Source organism: Salvelinus fontinalis, unplaced genomic scaffold, assembly GCF_029448725.1.
Source record: "Salvelinus fontinalis isolate EN_2023a unplaced genomic scaffold, ASM2944872v1 scaffold_0244, whole genome shotgun sequence".
In the NCBI taxonomy this organism is placed as follows: Eukaryota; Metazoa; Chordata; class Actinopteri; order Salmoniformes; family Salmonidae; genus Salvelinus; species Salvelinus fontinalis.
The window spans coordinates 115029-135627 of record NW_026600453.1 but is presented as its reverse complement, the minus strand read 5'-3'; the positions used below and the strand labels follow the sequence as shown (position 1 = coordinate 135627).

At 44.6% G+C, this 20599-nt stretch overlaps 1 protein-coding gene across 1 annotated transcript in view; it reads right to left on the bottom strand.

Moving 5' to 3' along the window:
- Positions 1–283: 283 nt before the first annotated feature.
- Positions 284–20599, bottom strand: part of LOC129844870 (putative thiamine transporter SLC35F3) — a 99626-nt gene continuing 79310 nt past the window's right edge. Inside the window, exons 6-9 of the mRNA XM_055913035.1 lie at positions 17084–17209; positions 6071–6263; positions 4747–4836; positions 284–4064 (exon numbers count right to left, since the gene is read on the bottom strand). Coding sequence (XP_055769010.1) covers positions 3826–4064; positions 4747–4836; positions 6071–6263; positions 17084–17209 — 648 coding nt within the window. The 3' untranslated portion in view covers positions 284–3825. The remainder of the gene's footprint in view (positions 4065–4746; positions 4837–6070; positions 6264–17083; positions 17210–20599) is intronic.

The following is a 20599-nucleotide window of genomic DNA, read 5'->3' as shown; positions in this document are numbered from 1 at the left end:
AATTAAATCTGTTATACTGTCTAGTTCCTTTTTTATAGTTATTTCCTTTTCACATGTCCAACATATAGGGACAATTCAACACATTCAAAGACGCACATTGCAAATCCTGTAAAAATAAAAAACTTCAGTGTGAGATACATATTTTATACTAATCCAGTAAACAAATAAATGTTTTCAAAAAGAACATTTGTATATAGTACATGTGATGACACTTGTTGAAGAACTAACTGATCTAACACACGGCGTCATCATGTAATCCAACCACGCTGTGTTCTTCTTCAGATGTGATAATCATATGTTGCATTTATTAGTTCAGTGTAAAAGTCAGCTTCATTCCTTACAAAGGTTTACAGTTATGTCTAGCAATAATTCCAGAGGAATACAATATCATTATTATATTGTCATTACGAAGAATGACAATGGGAGATTACAGTGCTGATGTAGTACTTCTATTCAGGGTTGAGTACCATTACAATTCAGCCAACTTAGGACTGCAATTCCAATTCCAAACTTCAATTAAAATGTTCCTCGATGCTTTTCAATGAGAATTGTAATTTCAGTTTACTTCCAGACTTGACTGAATTGAAATGAAACTGAGCCCAACCCTGTACTCTATTGCAAAACAAAAAGAATAGGCAGTGAATGGACTGGACTGCTCAGTTATATCTGGTCATCTCTGCATGCTTGTTCTGTAGATGGCATGTCAGTCACTCGCTGTCCCTTCACATCAGTGGTCAAACTAAATGCAGAAATAGAAAAACATGTCCATTTTTTAATAAGATGCATCACAGAGTTCGTTGAAGGATGAGTGCAAGAAGAATGGTCGTTGTAGTGTGAGGCTGTGGCATGTCCAGTCTAATGGTGCCCCCCTCCGAAGAAATAGAAAAGATAGATAGCACATGGTGAGTGTTGAGCAGTGGTCATGTATACATTCACAACAAGACAGAGGTTCTGCCCACTTCCTGTTTGAAGCCGCGCCAACATTGTGGTCTGTGTTTTTCTGGGTTCGTTACCTCATCAGTAACCCTGAAGAGTCTTCACAGTGGTTAACTTGCCTTAGAAACATAATCAATGTAATAAAACAGTATCTGAAAGACAAAGCTGGATCCCACCACAGCCAGAACATGTCGTAGCAGATCTCCCTATGACTTCAATAGGACTTCCTTAATGGGGCCTCAACCAAAACGCCACAGCCAGAGTAATAATTTCTACCCACCCCTGGCTGTGCATCTTGGAATAAGGTTTGCACAGGAGACAACACCCTTACAGATAATCATTTGCAGTTTGATTTGTCCCTGTGTGTCATTAGCCTGATCCCAGATCTGGTTGTGCTCTTTCCAACTCCCAAGCCATGACAATTCTATAAGGAGTTGGTAAGAGGGCATAAACAGACTGGAATCCAGGCTAGTGTTGCTGCAACACTGGCTAACTGACAGAGTATACCACTATAGTACGTCTGCTTCACGACAAGGTGACTTTAAAGGTGGGAAATCTACTGACAGGTATCAAAGCAGATATAGGTTTATATGAGGTTGAAATAATGCAAATGTAGCTGCTTGGTTAAGTTTGGCTGGTCTGGCGTGTCATGACTGAAGCCATGGGACTGAGCAGTGGGTGTCAGCCTGGAACCAGCTGGAGCTCTGGATCTGAGGGTGTCAGCCTGGAACCAACTGGAGCTCTGGATCTGAGGGTGTCAGCCTGGAACCAACTGGAGCTCTGGATCTGAGGGTGTCAGCCTGGAACCAGCTGGAGCTCTGGATCTGAGGGTGTCAGCCTGGAACCAGCTGGAGCTCTGGATCTGAGGGTGTCAGCCTGGAACCAACTGGTGCTCTGGATCTGAGGGTGTCAGCCTGGAACCAGCTGGAGCTCTGGATCTGAGGGTGTCAGCCTGGAACCAGCTGGAGCTCTGGATCTGAGGGTGTCAGCCTGGAACCAGCTGGAGCTCTGGATCTGAGGGTGTCAGCCTGGAACCAGCTGGAGCTCTGGATCTGAGGGTGTCAGCCTGGAACCAGCTGGAGCTCTGGATCTGAGGGTGTCATCCTGGAACCAGCTGGAGCTCTGGATCTGAGGGTGTCAGCCTGGAACCAGCTGGAGCTCTGGATCTGAGGGTGTCAGCCTGGAACCAGCTGGAGCTCTGGATCTGAGGGTGTCAGCCTGGAACCAGCTGGAGCTCTGGATCTGAGGGTGTCAGCCTGGAACCAACTGGAGCTCTGGATCTGAGGGTGTCAGCCTGGAACCAGCTGGAGCTCTGGATCTGACCTAAGGGGGAAGTGTATCACAGCAGGTGGCCAATCAGTGTGGCTGTAGATGGCTCTGGCTCTTCTCATTTGCTGGAGGCACAGCGAGACATTCCATGGCTCAGATTGATAGTGAAAAGCCCAGACAGATTCCTTCACACCCTAACATCTACAGGCTCCTGAGCTGGAGGGCAACCAAAATGTGAATTAACGTCTAATCCCAAATCGCCCCCTTCCCCCTACCCTCTACCCCCTATGCAGTTGTGAAGATCTAAGAGAATTGAAAAGGTATAAGCAATATGGTGGAAATTCTGAGGACAATATGGAACCGTTACCTTACTGATTATGCCTATCTAATAGAGGGCAATATGGAACCATTACCTTACTGATTATACCTATCTAATAGAGGACAATATGGAACCATTACCTTACTGATTATACCTATCTAATAGAGGACAATATGGAATCATTACCTTACTGATTATACCTATCTAATAGAGGACAATATGGAACCATTACCTTACTGATTATACCTATCTAATAGAGGACAATATGGAACCATTACCTTACTGATTATACCTATCTAATAGAGGACAATATGGAACCATTACCTTACTGATTATACCTATCTAATAGAGGACAATATGGAACCATTACCTTACTGATTATACCTATCTAATAGAGGACAATATGGAACCATTACCTTACTGATTATACCTATCTAATTTTTTCAGATCTACATGAACTGCCAAAGTAGTAGGGGCTAGGGTTTAGGGGCTAGGGTCTGTTTGGAATTGGGCTATGGAGATCTACAGTGCACTAAAGCCAGGTATTTGCCATTATGTTGACACCTGAGGGACAACCGGGACATGCCCACTAGAACTCCCTCTCCTAGTTTTCTTCTTCTTTGGATCTTGAAGGTTGATGGGAACATGATGTTAAAGCCAGAAAGTCCATCATCAGTCTGACAAAAAACAGACAGAAAATTGAACAATTGTCTGTCAATCTATCCTTGTCTTTTGAAAAGCAAAGGCAAGTTCGCAAGTCTTCCCAGGCATGATGTAAATAAATGTATCTGTCCAATGGAATGACTTTGAGGTATTGCTAAATGACGTGAGCCCATGCACCAACTCTGATGACTTCTAATATGGTGGAGGTCAAGTAGGAAATCATTGTTTGTTGATTGTGAAATTAACAAATATTGATATCAGTGCTTTTTGCAGTGAAATGAACAGACGGACCGACAGACCAACAGAAAGGTTTCCAGGCAGAAACTAGTGAGAGGGAAGGGGAAAGAGAGAGAGAGGGCGGAGGGCAGAGGTCGACCATGCAGGTCATCGTGGCAATCAAGTGTCCACGGTGGACTGTGTGTGTGTGTGTGTGTGTGTGTGTGTGTGTGTGTGTGTGTGTGTGTGTGTGTGTGTGTGTGTGTGTGTGTGTGTGTGTGTGTGTGTGTGTGTGTGTGTGTGTGTGTGTGTGTGTGTGTGTGTGTGTGTGTGTCCATCTGTTCATTCATCCATTCGTGTCCATGTTTGCCGCTGTCTGTTTCAGTGTGTCCGCCCGTCCATCCCTCCACATTTAACGGTGGTCAGTGTGTAAAGGTAGACATGGAGGTCCTTGCTCTCCTGCTCCAGTTGAGGCTGGACCCGGGCCCTGCCTCCTCCTCGGCTGGTTCCTCCCGTTTACTCTGCAGCTTAGCGTGGAGCTGGATGAAACACTGGTCCCAGTCCTCTGGAAGCAGCAACATCAGGAAGCCCAGGCAGATGATCAACACGGCGATCAGACGCACTGCGTTGAAGTGGATCTCACACGTGTACAGGTCAACCACTGGAACACAACAAGGGGTTATATTACCTAAAACTTAACCAATGATCAGGCCTTTCATAACATAACGCTGACAGAAGTGATATAACATTAACACAAACAGGTCCACAACACAACACATCAATGTGAATCAACTCTAGGGGAGAGGGGGGAAGTTGAGTCAAAGGGGGAAGTTGAGTCAACTCTAGGGGAGAGGGGGGAAGTTGAGTCAAAGGGGGTAGTTGAGTCAACTCTAGGGGAGAGGGGGGAAGTTGAGTCAAAGGGGGTAGTTGAGTCAACTCTAGGGGAGAGGGGGGAAGTTGAGTCAAAGGGGGAAGTTGAGACACCCTTGTTTCACTCGGGGAAAGTTGTGCCAAGAGACCACTTTTTTTTTGGACAAGCTATGTTTTCCAAACTGTAATGTTTACATGAATTCTGATTATTTCCAGGGAATAGGAACGTTAACCAGTGAGGCCGAGATTCAATTCCATCGCGGATTATAGGCACTGCGGCTTTTAAAAGCAATTTCCCGATTGAACCGACATATGCAGCGTTTACCGTGAATGGGATCTCTGCGAACATTACCTTTAAAAACCACAACTTCTATAATTGAATCCCGGCCTGAGTTAAAGTTGTTCCACTGGATGGGATAAATATCTGGAGGAAAGGACACAGTAGAGTTGGAGGAGAAGGAGCAGAGACTTACGGGCATTGACAGGGACACTCAGGACGATGCCCAGGGAGATTAATGTGGGGTACGTGATGGCAATGCCAAAGTTCACCAGGATATTGAAAGCTGTGGAGGAGAAAAAGTTCAACTTTACTTATTAACTACAAATATTTTACTCACAGTCAAAAAGAGGAACTAGTCAGCAAGTATAAGGCAACTTTTCAATGCAGCTCATTGACTAAATTAATTGGGTGGGCGGGAGGGGGGGTTTGCATCAGTCTCTACACTAGTTGCAGGTTTGCATCAGTCTCCACACTGGTTGCAGGTTTGCATCAGTCTCCACACTGGTTGCAGGTTTGCATCAGTCTCCACACTGGTTACAGGTTTGCATCAGTCTCTACACTGGTTGCAGGTTTGTATCAGTCTCCACATTGGTTGCAGGTTTGCATCAGTCTCTACACTGGTTGCAGGTTTGCATCAGTCTCTACACTGGTTGCAGGTTTGTATCAGTCTCCACACTGGTTGCAGGTTTGCATCAGTCTCTACACTGGTTGCAGGTTTGCATCAGTCTCTACACTGGTTGCAGGTTTGCATCAGTCTCTACACAGGTTACAGGTTTGCATCAGTCTCTACACTGGTTGCAGGTTTGCATCAGTCTCTACACTGGTTGCAGTTTTGCATCAGTCTCTACACTGGTTGCAGTTTTGCATCAGTCTCCACACTGGTTGCAGTTTTGCATCAGTCTCCACACTGGTTGCAGTTTTGCATCAGTCTCCACACTGGTTACAGGTTTGCAGCAGTCTCCACACTGGTTGCAGTTTTGCATCAGTCTCTACACTGGTTGCAGTTTTGCATCAGTCTCTACACTGGTTGCAGGTTTGCATCAGTCTCCACACTGGTTGCAGTTTTGCATCAGTCTCCACACTGGTTGCAGGTTTGCAGCAGTCTCCACACTGGTTGAGGTTTGCATCAGTCTCTACACTGGTTGCAGTTTTGCATCAGTCTCCACACTGGTTGCAGTTTTGCATCAGTCTCCACACTGGTTGCAGGTTTGCATCAGTCTCCACACTGGTTGCAGGTATGCATCAGTCTCTACACTGGTTGCAGGTTTGCATCAGTCTCTACACTGGTTGCAGGTTTGCATCAGTCTCTACACTGGTTGCAGGTTTGCATCAGTCTCTACACTGGTTGTAGGTTTGTATCAGTCTCCACACTGGTTGCAGGTTTGCATCAGTCTCTACACTGGTTGCAGGTTTGCATCAGTCTCTACACTGGTTGCAGGTTTGTATCAGTCTCCACACTGGTTGCAGGTTTGCATCAGCCTCCACACTTAAAGTGATCTACAGAAGTCAGTGCTTACCAAAGAGCAGGCCTGCTACCCCACAGAGGTATAACCAGGGGATGTCCTCAAGAGAACCAAAGTATTCCACATGGGTGAAGTACAGGATGACTGGCACAAAGCTGATGAACACAAAATTAGCCCCGCCGACGATCGTCAGAAAGAGCGCTGCCTCCCCAAACTTGGCACTGCCCAGGACCATTTTAAAGAGCACCTGTGGAGAGAGAGAAAGAGAGAGACAAATAAAATAAAATGAAATATAGAGCAGGAAACACCACAGAGCAGCCATATTATAGAACAGGAGACACCACAGAGCAACCATATTATAGAACAGGAGACACCACAGAGCAGCCATATATATTATAGAACAGGAGACACCACAGAGCAGCCATATTATAGAACAGGAGACACCACAGAGCAGCCATATTATAGAACAGGAAACACCACAGAGCAGCCATATTATAGAACAGGAGACACCACAGAGCAACCATATTATAGAACAGGAAACACCACAGAGCAGCCATATTATAGAACAGGAGACACCACAGAACAGCCATATTATAGAACAGGAGACACCACAGAACAGCCATATTATAGAACAGGAGACACCACAGAGCAGCCATATTATAGAACAGGAGACACCACAGAGCAGCCATATATATTATAGAACAGGAGACACCACAGAGCAGCCATATTATAGAACAGGAGACACCACAGAACAGCCATATTATAGAACAGGAGACACCACAGGACAGCCATGTTATAAAACAGGAGACACCACAGAGCAGCCATATATATTATAGAACAGGAGACACCACAGAGCAGCCATATTATAGAACAGGAGACACCACAGAACAGCCATATTATAGACCAGGAGACACCACAGAACAGCCATATTATAGAACAGGAGACACCAAAGAACAGCCATATATATTAGAGAACAGGAGACACCACAGGACAGCTATATTATAGAACAGGAGACACCACAGAACAGCCATATTATAGAACAGGAGACACCACAGAACAGCCATATTATAGAACAGGAAACACCACAGAGCAGCCATGTTATAGAACAGGAGACACCACAGAACAGCCATATTATAGAACAGGAAACACCACAGAGCAGCCATATTATTGAACAGGAGACACCACAGAACAGCCATGTTATAGAACAGGAGACACCACAGAACAGCCATATTATAGAACAGGAAACACCACAGAGCAGCCATGTTATAGAACAGGAAACACCACAGAGCAGCCATATTATAGAACAGGAAACAACACAGAGCAGCCATGTTATAGAACAGGAAACACCACAGGACAGCTATATTATAGAACAGGAGACACCACAGAGCAGCCATATATATTATAGAACAGGAGACACCACAGGACAGCTATATTATAGAACAGGAGACACCACAGAACAGTCATATATATTATAGAACAGGAGACACCACAGAACAGCCATATTATAGAACAGGAGACACCACAGAACAGCCATATTATAGAACAGGAGACACCACAGAGCAGCCATATTATAGAACAGGAGACACCACAGAACAGCCATATATATTATAGAACAAGAGACACCACAGAGCAGCCATATTATAGAACAGGAGAAACAACAGAACAGCCATATTATAGAACAGGAGACACCACAGAACAGCAATAATATAGAACAGGAGACACCACAGAACAGCCATATTATAGAACAGGACACACCACAGAGCAGCCATATTATAGAACAGGAGACACCACAGAACAGCCATATTATAGAACAGGAGACACCACAGAACAGCCATATTATAGAACAGGAGACACCACAGAACAGCCATATTATAGAACAGGAGACACCACAGAGCAGCCATATGTATTATAGAACAGAAGATGCCACAGAGCAGCCATATATATTATAGAACAGGAGACACCACAGAGCAGCCATATTATAGAACAGGAGACACCACAGAACAGCCATATTATAGAACAGGAGACACCACAGAGCAGCCATATTATAAAACAGGAGACACCACAGAGCAGCCATATATATTATAAAACAGGAGACACCACAGAGCAGCCAAATTATAGAACAGGAGACACCACAGAACAGCCATATTATAGACCAGGAGACACCACAGAAAAGCCATATTATAGAACAGGAGACACCAAAGAACAGCCGTATATATTAGAGAACAGGAGACACCACAGGACAGCTATATTATAGAACAGGAGACACCACAGAACAGCCATATTATAGAACAGGAGACACCACAGAACAGTCATATTATAGAACAGGAGACACCACAGAACAGCCATATTATAGAACAGGAAACACCACAGAGCAGCCATATTATAGAACAGGAGACACCACAGAACAGCCATGTTATAGAACAGGAGACACCACAGAACAGCCATATTATAGAACAGGAAACACCACAGAGCAGCCATGTTATAGAACAGGAAACACCACAGAACAGCCATATTATAGAACAGGAAACACCACAGAGCAGCCATATTATAGAACAGGAAACACCACACACCACATTATAGAACAGGAGACACCACAGAACAGCCATATATATTATAGAACAGGAGATGCCACAGAACAGCTATATTATAGAACAGGAGACACCACAGAGAAGCCATATTATAGAACAGGAGACACCACAGAGCAGCCATATGTATTATAGAACAGAAGATGCCACAGAACAGCCATATTATAGAACAGGAGACACCACAGAGCCATATGTTATAGAACAGGAAACACCACAGGACAGCTATATTATAGAACAGGAGACACCACAGAGCAGCCATATATATTATAGAACAAGAGACACCACAGGACAGCTATATTATAGAACAGGAGACACCACAGAACAGTCATATATATTTTAGAACAGGAGACACCACAGAACAGCCATATTATAGAACAGGAGACACCACAGAACAGCCATATTGTAGAACAGTAGACACCACAGAGCAGCCATATTATAGAACAGGAGACACCACATAACAGCCATATATATTATAGAACAGGAGACACCACAGAGCAGCTATATTATAGAACAGGAGACACCACAGAACAGCCATATTATAGAACAGGAGACACCACAGAACAGCCATAATATAGAACAGGAGACACCACAGAACAGCCATATTATAGAACAGGAGACACCACAGAGCAGCCATATTATAGAACAGGAGACACCACAGAGCAGCCATATATATTATAGAACAGGAGACACCACAGAACAGCCATATTATAGAACAGGAGACACCACAGAACAGCCATATTATAGACCAGGAGACACCACAGAACAGCCATATTATAGAACAGGAGACACCACAGAACAGCCATATTATAGAACAGGAGACACAACAGAACAGCCATAATATAGAACAGGAGACACCACAGAACAGCCATATTATAGAACAGGAGACACCACAGAGCAGCCATATTATTGAACAGGAGACACCACAGAGCAGCCATATATATTATAGAACAGGAGACACCACAGAACAGCCATATTATAGAACAGGAGACACCACAGAACAGCCATATTATAGACCAGGAGACACCACAGAACAGCCATATTATAGAACAGGAGACACCACAGAACAGCCATATTATAGAACAGGAGACACCACAGAACAGCCATATATATTATAGAACAGGAGATGCCACAGAACAGCTATATTATAGAACAGGAGACACCACAGAGAAGCCATATTATAGAACAGGAGACACCACAGAGCAGCCATATGTATTATAGAACAGAAGATGCCACAGAACAGCCATATTATAGAACAGGAGACACCACAGAGCAGCCATATTATAGAACAGGAGACACCACAGAGCAGCCATATTATAGAACAGGAAACACCACAGAGCAGCCATATTATAGAACAGGAGACACCACAAAGCAACCATATTATAGAACAGGAGACACCACAGAACAGCCATATTATAGAACAGGAAACACCACAGAGCAGCCATATTATAGAACAGGGGACACCACAGGACAGCTATATTATAGAACAGGAGACACCACAGAACAGCCATATTATAGAACAGGAAACACCACAGAACAGCCATGTTATAGAACAGGAAACACCACAGAGCAGCCATTTACATTATAGAACAGGAGACACCACAGAACAGCCATATTATAGAACAGGAAACACCACAGAGCAGCCATATATATTATAGAACAGGAGACACCACAGAACAGCCATATTATAGAACAGGAGACACCACAGGACAGCTATATTATAGAACAGGAGACACCACAGAGCAGCCATATATATTATAGAACAGGAGACACCACAGGACAGCTATATTATAGAACAGGAGACACCACAGAGCAGCCATATTATAGAACAGGAGACACCACAGAACAGCCATATTATAGAACAGGAGACACCACAGAACAGCCATATTATAGAACAGGAAACAACACAGAGCAGCCATATTATAGAACAGGAGACACCACAGAACAGCCATGTTATAGAACAGGAGACACCACAGAATAGCCATATTATAGAACAGGAAACACCACAGAGCAGCCATATATATTATAGAACAGGAGACACCACAGAGCAGCCATATTATAGAACAGGAAACACCACAGAGCAGCCATATATATTATAGAACAGGAGACACCACAGAGCAGCCATATTATAGAACAGGAGACACCACAGGACAGCTATATTATAGAACAGGAGACACCACAGAACAGCCATATATATTATAGAACAGGAGACATCACAGGACAGCTATATTATAGAACAGGAGACACCACAGAACAGCCATATATATTATAGAACAGGAGACACCACAGAACAGACATATTATAGAACAGGAGACACCACAGAACAGCCATATATATTATAGAACAGGAGACACCACAGGACAGCTATATTATAGAACAGGAGACACCACAGAACAGCCACATTATAGAACAGGAGACACCACAGAACAGCCATATTATAGAACAGGAGACACCACAGAACAGCCATATTATAGAACAGGAGAAACCACAGAACAGCCATATTATAGAACAGGAGACACCACAGAACAGCCATAATATAGAACAGGAGACACCACAGAACACCCATATTATAGAACTTGAGACACCACAGAGCAGCTAATTATAGAACAGGAAACACCACAGAGCAGCCATATTATAGAACAGGAGACACCACAGAGCAACCATATTATAGAACAGGAAACACCACAGAGCAGCCATATTATAGAACAGGAGACACCACAGAACAGCCATATTATAGAACAGGAGACACCACAGAACAGCCATATTATAGAACAGGAGACACCACAGAGCAGCCATATTATAGAACAGGAGACACCACAGAGCAGCCATATATATTATAGAACAGGAGACACCACAGAGCAGCCATATTATAGAACAGGAGACACCACAGAACAGCCATATTATAGAACAGGAGACACCACAGGACAGCCATATTATAAAACAGGAGACACCACAGAGCAGCCATATATATTATAGAACAGGAGACACCACAGAGCAGCCATATTATAGAACAGGAGACACCACAGAGCAGCCATATTATAGAACAGGAAACACCACAGAGCAGCCATATTATAGAACAGGAGACACCACAGAGCAACCATATTATAGAACAGGAAACACCACAGAGCAGCCATATTATAGACCAGGAGACACCACAGAACAGCCATATTATAGAACAGGAGACACCAAAGAACAGCCATATATATTAGAGAACAGGAGACACCACAGGACAGCTATATTATAGAACAGGAGACACCACAGAACAGCCATATTATAGAACAGGAGACACCACAGAACAGGCATATTATAGAACACGAAACACCACAGAGCAGCCATATTATAGAACAGGAGACACCACAGAACAGCCATGTTATAGAACAGGAGACACCACAGAACAGCCATATTATAGAACAGGAAACACCACAGAGCAGCCATGTTATAGAACAGGAAACACCACAGAACAGCCATATTATAGAACAGGAAACACCACAGAGCAGCCATATTATAGAACAGGAAACACCACAGAGCAGCCATGTTATAGAACAGGAAACACCACAGGACAGCTATATTATAGAACAGGAGACACCACAGAGCAGCCATATATATTATAGAACAAGAGACACCACAGAGCAGCCATATTATAGAACAGGAGAAACCACAGAACAGCCATATTATAGAACAGGAGACACCACAGAACAGCCATAATATAGAACAGGAGACACCACAGAACAGCCATATTATAGAACAGGAGACACCACAGAGCAGCCATATATATTATAGAACAGGAGACACCACAGAGCAGCCATATTATAGAACAGGAGACACCACAGAACAGCCATATTATAGACCAGGAGACACCACAGAACAGCCATATTATAGAACAGGAGACACCACAGAGCAACCATATTATTGAACAGGAAACACCACAGAGCAGCCATATTATAGAACAGGAGACACCACAGAACAGCCATATTATAGAACAGGAGACACCACAGAACAGCCATATTATAAAACAGGAGACACCACAGAGCAGCCATATGTATTATAGAACAGAAGATGCCACAGAGCAGCCATATATATTATAGAACAGGAGACACCAAAGAGCAGCCATATTATAGAACAGGAGACACCACAGAACAGCCATATTATAGAACAGGAGACACCACAGAGCAGCCATATTATAAAACAGGAGACACCACAGAGCAGCCATATATATTATAGAACAGGAGACACCACAGAGCAGCCAAATTATAGAACAGGAGACACCACAGAACAGCCATATTATAGACCAGGAGACACCACAGAACAGCCATATTATAGAACAGGAGACACCAAAGAACAGCCATATATATTAGAGAACAGGAGACACCACAGGACAGCTATATTATAGAACAGGAGACACCACAGAACAGCCATATTATAGAACAGGAGACACCACAGAACAGCCAAATTATAGAACAGGAGACACCACAGAACAGCCATATTATAGAACAGGAAACACCACAGAGCAGCCATATTATAGAACAGGAGACACCACAGAACAGCCATGTTATAGAACAGGAGACACCACAGAACAGCCATATTATAGAACAGGAAACACCACAGAGCAGCCATGTTATAGAACAGGAAACACCACAGAACAGCTATATTATAGAACAGGAGACACCACAGAGCAGCCATATATATTATAGAACAAGAGACACCACAGGACAGCTATATTATAGAACAGGAGACACCACAGAACAGTCATATATATTATAGAACAGGAGACACCACAGAACAGCCATATTATAGAACAGGAGACACCACAGAACAGCCATATTATAGAACAGGAGACACCACAGAGCAGCCATATTATAGAACAGGAGACACCACAGAACAGCCATATATATTATAGAACAGGAGACACCACAGAGCAGCCATATTATAGAACAGGAGACACCACAGAACAGCCATATTATAGAACAGGAGACACCACAGAACAGCCATAATATAGAACAGGAGACACCACAGAACAGCCATATTATAGAACAGGAGACACCACAGAGCAGCCATATTATAGAACAGGAGACACCACAGAACAGCCATATATATTATAGAACAGGAGATGCCACAGAACAGCCATATTATAGAACAGGAGACACCACAGAGAAGCCATATTATAGAACAGGAGACACCACAGAGCAGCCATATGTATTATAGAACAGAAGATGCCACAGAACAGCCATATTATAGAACAGGAGACACCACAGAGCAGCCATATTATAGAACAGGAGACACCACAGAGCAGCCATATTATAGAACAGGAAACACCACAGAGCAGCCATATTATAGAACAGGAGACACCACAGAGCAACCATATTATAGAACAGGAGACACCACAGAACAGCCATATTATAGAACAGGAAACACCACAGAGCAGCCATATTATAGAACAGGGGACACCACAGGACAGCTATATTATAGAACAGGAGACACCACAGAACAGCCATATTATAGAACAGGAAACACTACAGAACAGCCATGTTATAGAACAGGAAACACCACAGAGCAGCCATATATATTATAGAACAGGAGACACCACAGAACAGCCATATTATAGAACAGGAAACACCACAGAACAGCCATGTTATAGAACAGGAAACACCACAGAGCAGCCATATATATTATAGAACAGGAGACACCACAGAACAGCCATATTATAGAACAGGAAACACCACAGAGCAGCCATATATATTATAGAACAGGAGACACCACAGAGCAGCCATATTATAGAACAGGAGACACCACAGGACAGCTATATTATAGAACAGGAGACACCACAGAGCAGCCATATATATTATAGAACAGGAGACACCACAGAGCAGCCATATATATTATAGAACAGGAGACACCACAGAGCAGCCATATTATAGAACAGGAGACACCACAGAACAGCCATATTATAGAACAGGAGACACCACAGAACAGCCATATTATAGAACAGGAAACAACACAGAGCAGCCATATTATAGAACAGGAGACACCACAGAACAGCCATGTTATAGAACAGGAGACACCACAGAATAGCCATATTATAGAACAGGAAACACCACAGAGCAGCCATATATATTATAGAACAGGAGACACCACAGAGCAGCCATATTATAGAACAGGAAACACCACAGAGCAGCCATATATATTATAGAACAGGAGACACCACAGAGCAGCCATATTATAGAACAGGAGACACCACAGGACAGCTATATTATAGAACAGGAGACACCACAGAACAGCCATATATATTATAGAACAGGAGACATCACAGGACAGCTATATTATAGAACAGGAGACACCACAGAACAGCCATATATATTATAGAACAGGAGACACCACAGAACAGCCATATTATAGAACAGGAGACACCACAGAACAGCCATATATATTATAGAACAGGAGACACCACAGGACAGCTATATTATAGAACAGGAGACACCACAGAACAGCCATATTATAGAACAGGAGACACCACAGAACAGCCATATTATAGAACAGGAGACACCACAGAACAGCCATATTATAGAACAGGAGACACCACAGAACAGCCATATTATAGAACAGGAAACACCACAGAACAGCCATGTTATAGAACCATCAACCCATCTTTGTGTCTGTCTGTTCCCCACAGGCAGTCATTATATATACCAGTGTTTCCCAAACTCGGTCCTGGGAACCCTAAGGGGGGAACGTATTGGTTTTTGCCCTAGCGCTACACAGCTGATTCAAATAATCAAAGCTTGATGAAAGGTTCATTATTTGAATCAGCTGTGTAGTTCTAGGGAAACGTGTTTTGGCAACAATGATATACTGTATATCCATCCGTCCGTCCGCCTGTCTGTCTGTCTGTCTGTCTGTCTGTCTGCCTGTCTGTCTGCCTGTCTGTCCAACTTGGCTATATATCTGGCCATCATACTGACACTGAACGTCAGGTTCTGGAGGCCTATCAATGTACAAACACCCAACTACATACCACACATCAATCCATCTGTCCCTTCAGAATCTATAAGGATCTGTCTGTCACAGTCTAAACATCTGCAGGTCTATCAACTGAAACACCCAGGTACATACCACACATCCATCCATATGTCCCTTAAGGATCTGTCTGTCACAGTCTGAACATCTGCAGGTCTATCAACTGAAACACCCAGGTACATACCACACATCCATCCATATGTCCCTTAAGGATCTGTCTGTCACAGTCTGAACATCTGCAGGTCTATCAACTGAAACACCCAGGTACATACCACACATCCATCCATATGTCCCTTAAGGATCTGTCTGTCACAGTCTGAACATCTGCAGGTCTATCAAATGAAACACCCAGGTACATACCACACATCCATCCATATGTCCCTTCAGAATCTGTCTGTCACAGTCTGAACATCAAGTACTGCAGGTCTATCAGATGAAACACCAAACTACACACCACAATTAATTTAGCCCAGCCCAGATGTTTTAGAATGCTTCATAGTATTTCATAACATCCAATCTAGTCTCCTGTTACCTGATTATATAAGGAACAAATCTCAGGAGACCTACGAGCCTGTCCCTGTATGCACAAAGACTCCTTACATGAGACCTAACGTTGCTCCTAATCTGTATCTCATAAAGGAGGATGTTTGGGTGATTTATTCTTTGAAATGTTTTGAGGACATCTTCATCTCACTGAAGGAGAAAAGAAAAATGGAGACACATAAAAGGTCTCAGAACTGACACACTTCCTTCTAACCACAAAGAATAACCATGTATTTATTCCTTCCAACCACAAAGAATAACCATGTATTTATTCCTTCTAACCACAAAGAATAACCATGTATTTATTCCTTCTAACCACAAAGAATAACCATGTATTTATTCCTTCTAACCACAAAGAATAACCATGTATTTATTCCTTCTAACCACAAAGAATAACCATGTATTTATTCCTTCTAACCACAAAGAATAACCATGTATTTATTCCTTCTAACCACAAAGAATAACCATGTATTTATTCCTTCTAACCACAAAGAATAACCATGTATTTATTCCTTCTAACCACAAAGAATAACCATGTATTTATTCCTTCCAACCACAAAGAATAACCATGTATTTATTCCTTCTAACCACAAAGAATAACCATGTATTTATTCCTTCTAACCACAAAGGATAACCATGTATTTATTCCTTCTAACCACAAAGAATAACCATGTATTTATTCCTTCCAACCACAAAGAATAACCATGTATTTATTCCTTCTAACCACAAAGGATAACCATGTATTTATTCCTTCCAACCACAAAGGATGAGGTGTTCCGTTGATTCTGTCCTTTAAGAGAAGACTGTACCATGTCTCACAGTTAAGCAAACAACTGTGTCCTGTGTGTGTGCGCTCGTGTGTGTGTTTGTGCGGGCGCGTGTGAATGTGTGTGTTTGTGTGTGTGTGTTTGTTCATAGAGTAGAGAAGTACCTTGTAGAGTGCAGACGTTGAAGCGGAGGCCACAACGAAGGTGACTCCCATGACAGAGTGGCTGTGGAAACCGTCAGCGTACGTCATCATCACGATGCCAGCGATGGCAAAGATGGCCGCCACGATCTGCATAGGGAAAGGTGGAGAGGACATATTACAATATATACCACTTAGCAGGTTTTTTGAAGGACTGGGGCACTGCTTACATTGTATTAGATAGGATAGTGTAGAAGGAGGAAGGGGAGGGTTGAACTGGGATGTGGACATGAAGCTACTATATGGTTAGGGTAAAGGTCGAATTGTTTCACTTTGAATTCAATCTGCATATATTCATAGTGTGAAACTAGATGAATCTCAACTGCAGTTCAATCTACCAAAAATACATTTTACTACTTAGAAAGAAGAGTCACTGTTGACTTGACACACTAGGATCCACTTCTGATGTACTTTTACACTGGTTTCAGAGCATCAATCAGACTTGACACACCAGGATCCACTTCGGATGTACTTTTACACTGGTCTGAGATCAGATCATCAAACAGTAAGTACTGAATGTGTCCCAAATGACACCCTATTCCCCTGGGCCCTGGTCCCAAGTAGTGCACTATAAAGGGAAAATGGTGTAATTTGGGACACAGCCTAAGACAGGTAGTAAAACCTGGAGCAGCCTTAAGCCCAGCCAGGCTGGTAAGTTACAGTCGGAGACCTTACAGTGGCACTGAACAGATTCTCGCCCCAATGGCCTTGTGTGTGTGTGTGTGTGTCAGAGTGACAGAGTTTGTGTTTGTGCGTGTGTGTGTGTTTCCTCCAGCCGTTCCCCCTTCCTTTCCTCCAGCTGTTCCCCCTTCCTTTCCTCCAGTCATTCCCCCTTCCTTTCCTCCAGTCATTCCCCCTTCCTTTCCTCCAGTCATTCCCCCTTACTTTCCTCCAGTCAAGTCCCCCTCCCTTTCCTCAAGCTGTTCCCCCTCCCTTTCCTCCAGCCATTCCCCCTCCCTTTCCTCCAGCCATTCCCCCTTCCTTTCCTCCAGCTGTTCCCCCTTCCTTTCCTCCAGTCATTCCCCCTTCCTTTCCTCCAGTCATTCCCCCTTCCTTTCCTCCAGTCATTCCCCCTTACTTTCCTCCAGTCAAGTCCCCCTCCCTTTCCTCAAGCTGTTCCCCCTCCCTTTCCTCCAGTCATTCCCCCTTCCTTTCCTCCAGTCATTCCCCCTTCCTTTCCTTCAGCTGTTCCCTCTTCCTTTCCTCCAGTCATTCCCCCTTCCTTTCCTTCAGCTGTTCCCTCTTCCTTTCCTCCAGTCATTCCCTCTTCCTTTCCTCCAGTCATTCCCCCTGCCTTTCCTCCAGTCATTCCTCCTGCCTTTCCTCCAGTCATTCCTCCTGCCTTTCCTCCAGCCGTTCCCCCTTCCTTTCCTCCAGTCAAGTCCCCCTTCCTTTCCTTCAGCCGTTCCCTCTTCCTTTCCTCCAGTCATTCCCCCTGCCTTTCCTCCAGTCATTCCTCCTGCCTTTCCTCCAGTCATTCCTCCTGCCTTTCCTCCAGCTGTTCCCTCTTCCTTTCCTCCAGTCATTCCCTCTTCCTTTCCTCCAGTCATTCCCCCTGCCTTTCCTCCAGTCATTCCCCCTGCCTTTCCTCCAGTCATTCCCCATTTCCTTTCCTTCCGCCATTCCCCTTGCCTTTCCTCCAGTCATTCCCCCTTCATTTCCTTCAGCCGTTCCCTCTTCCTTTCCTCCAGTCATTCCCCCTGCCTTTCCTCCAGTCATTCCCCCCTTCCTTTCCTGCAGCCATTCGCTCTTCCTTTCCTCCAGTCATTCCCTCTTCCTTTCCTCCAGTCGTTCCCCCTTCCTTTCCTCCAGTCATTCGCTCTTCCTTTCCTTCAGCCGTTCCCCCAGCCTTTCCTCCAGTCATTCCCTCTTCCTTTCCTCCAGTCATTCCCCCTTCCTTTCCTCCAGTCATTCCCCCTTCCTTTCCTCCAGTCATTCCCCCTTCCTTTCCTCCAGTCATTCCCCCTTCCTTTCCTCCAGTCGTTCCCCCTTCCTTTCCTCCAGTCGTTCCCCCTTCCTTTCCTCCAGTCGTTCCCCCTTCCTTTCCTCCAGTCGTTCCCCCTTCCTTTCCTCCAGTCGTTCCCCCTTCCTTTCCTCCAGTCGTTCCCCCTTCCTTTCATCCAGTCGTTCCCCCTTCCTTTCCTCCAGTCGTTCCCCCTTCCTTTCCTCCAGTCATTCCCCCTTCCTTTCCTCCAGTCGTTCCCCCTTCCTTTCCTCCAGTCGTTCCCCCTTCCTTTCCTCCAGTCGTTCCCCCTTCCTTTCCCCCAGTCGTTCACCCTTCCTTTCCTCCAGTCGTTCCCCCTTCCTTTCCTCCAGTCGTTCCCCCTTCCTTTCCTCCAGTCGTTCCCCCTTCCTTTCCTCCACTCGTTCCCCCCTTCCTTTCCTCCAGTCGTTCCCCCTTCCTTTCCTCCACTCGTTTCTCCCTTCCTTTCCTCCAGTCGTTCCCCTGCCTTTCCTCCAGTCGTTCCCCCCTTCCTTTCCTCCAGTCGTTCCCCCTTCCTTTCCTCCAGTCGTTCCCCCTTCCTTTCCTCCAGTCGTTCCCCCTTCCTTTCATCCAGTCGTTCCCCCTTCCTTTCCTCCAGTCGTTCCCCCTTCCTTTCCTCCAGTCATTCCCCCTTCCTTTCCTCCAGTCGTTCCCCCTTCCTTTCCTCCAGTCGTTCCCCCTTCCTTTCCTCCAGTCGTTCCCCCTTCCTTTCCTCCAGTCATTCCCACTGACTTTCCTCCAGTCATTCCCCCTGACTTTCCTCCAGTCATTCCCCCTGACTTTCCTCCAGTTATTCCCTCTTCCTTTCCTTCAGTCATTCCCCCTTCCTTTCCTTCAGCCGTTCCCACCCACAGTAATGTCTGTTACTGGTGTAATGGTGAACACAATGCAAAGACACACACAACCACCTGCACAAACACAAACACAGTCATGATAATCATATACTATCTGGTCCAGGGCCCAGTGCTTTCCAATCAGCAAATACAGTCTCCCATACAGGAAAGGATTGATGGGCTGTGTGTGTGTGTGTGTGTGTGTGTAATGACTAGGGACTTGGCTTGGGCCAGTGGAGTGGATTAGCACTGCATTAGAGGTGTCAGGAAGATAAATGGTTATGCCTGGTGCTTCATTTGTAAATCGGGAGATGCCGGAACAAAAAGTGAGCGTTAGAGTGGGGTGAGTTGGGTGGCTCTGAGGTACCGGAACGAATAAAAACATTTTAAAAGGTGCCGGATCCTGTTCTGGCAGGATGTGGCTCAAATTAAGCACTGGTTACGCCTGGACAGAGCCATGGGTAAACCCCCCCCCCCCCCTCTCTCTGACTCTCAGCATCTCTCTCTCACCCTCTTTCTCTCTTTCTCTCACCCTGTTTCTCTCTCTCTATCTGCAGTGCAGGCTGCCTGCCTTTCAGTCACCTCTCTAGCTACATAAAAAATAGAATGACCTGCCAGGTCAACCCATTACGCGACGTCGACTTGAATGGGGATGTCCATTCT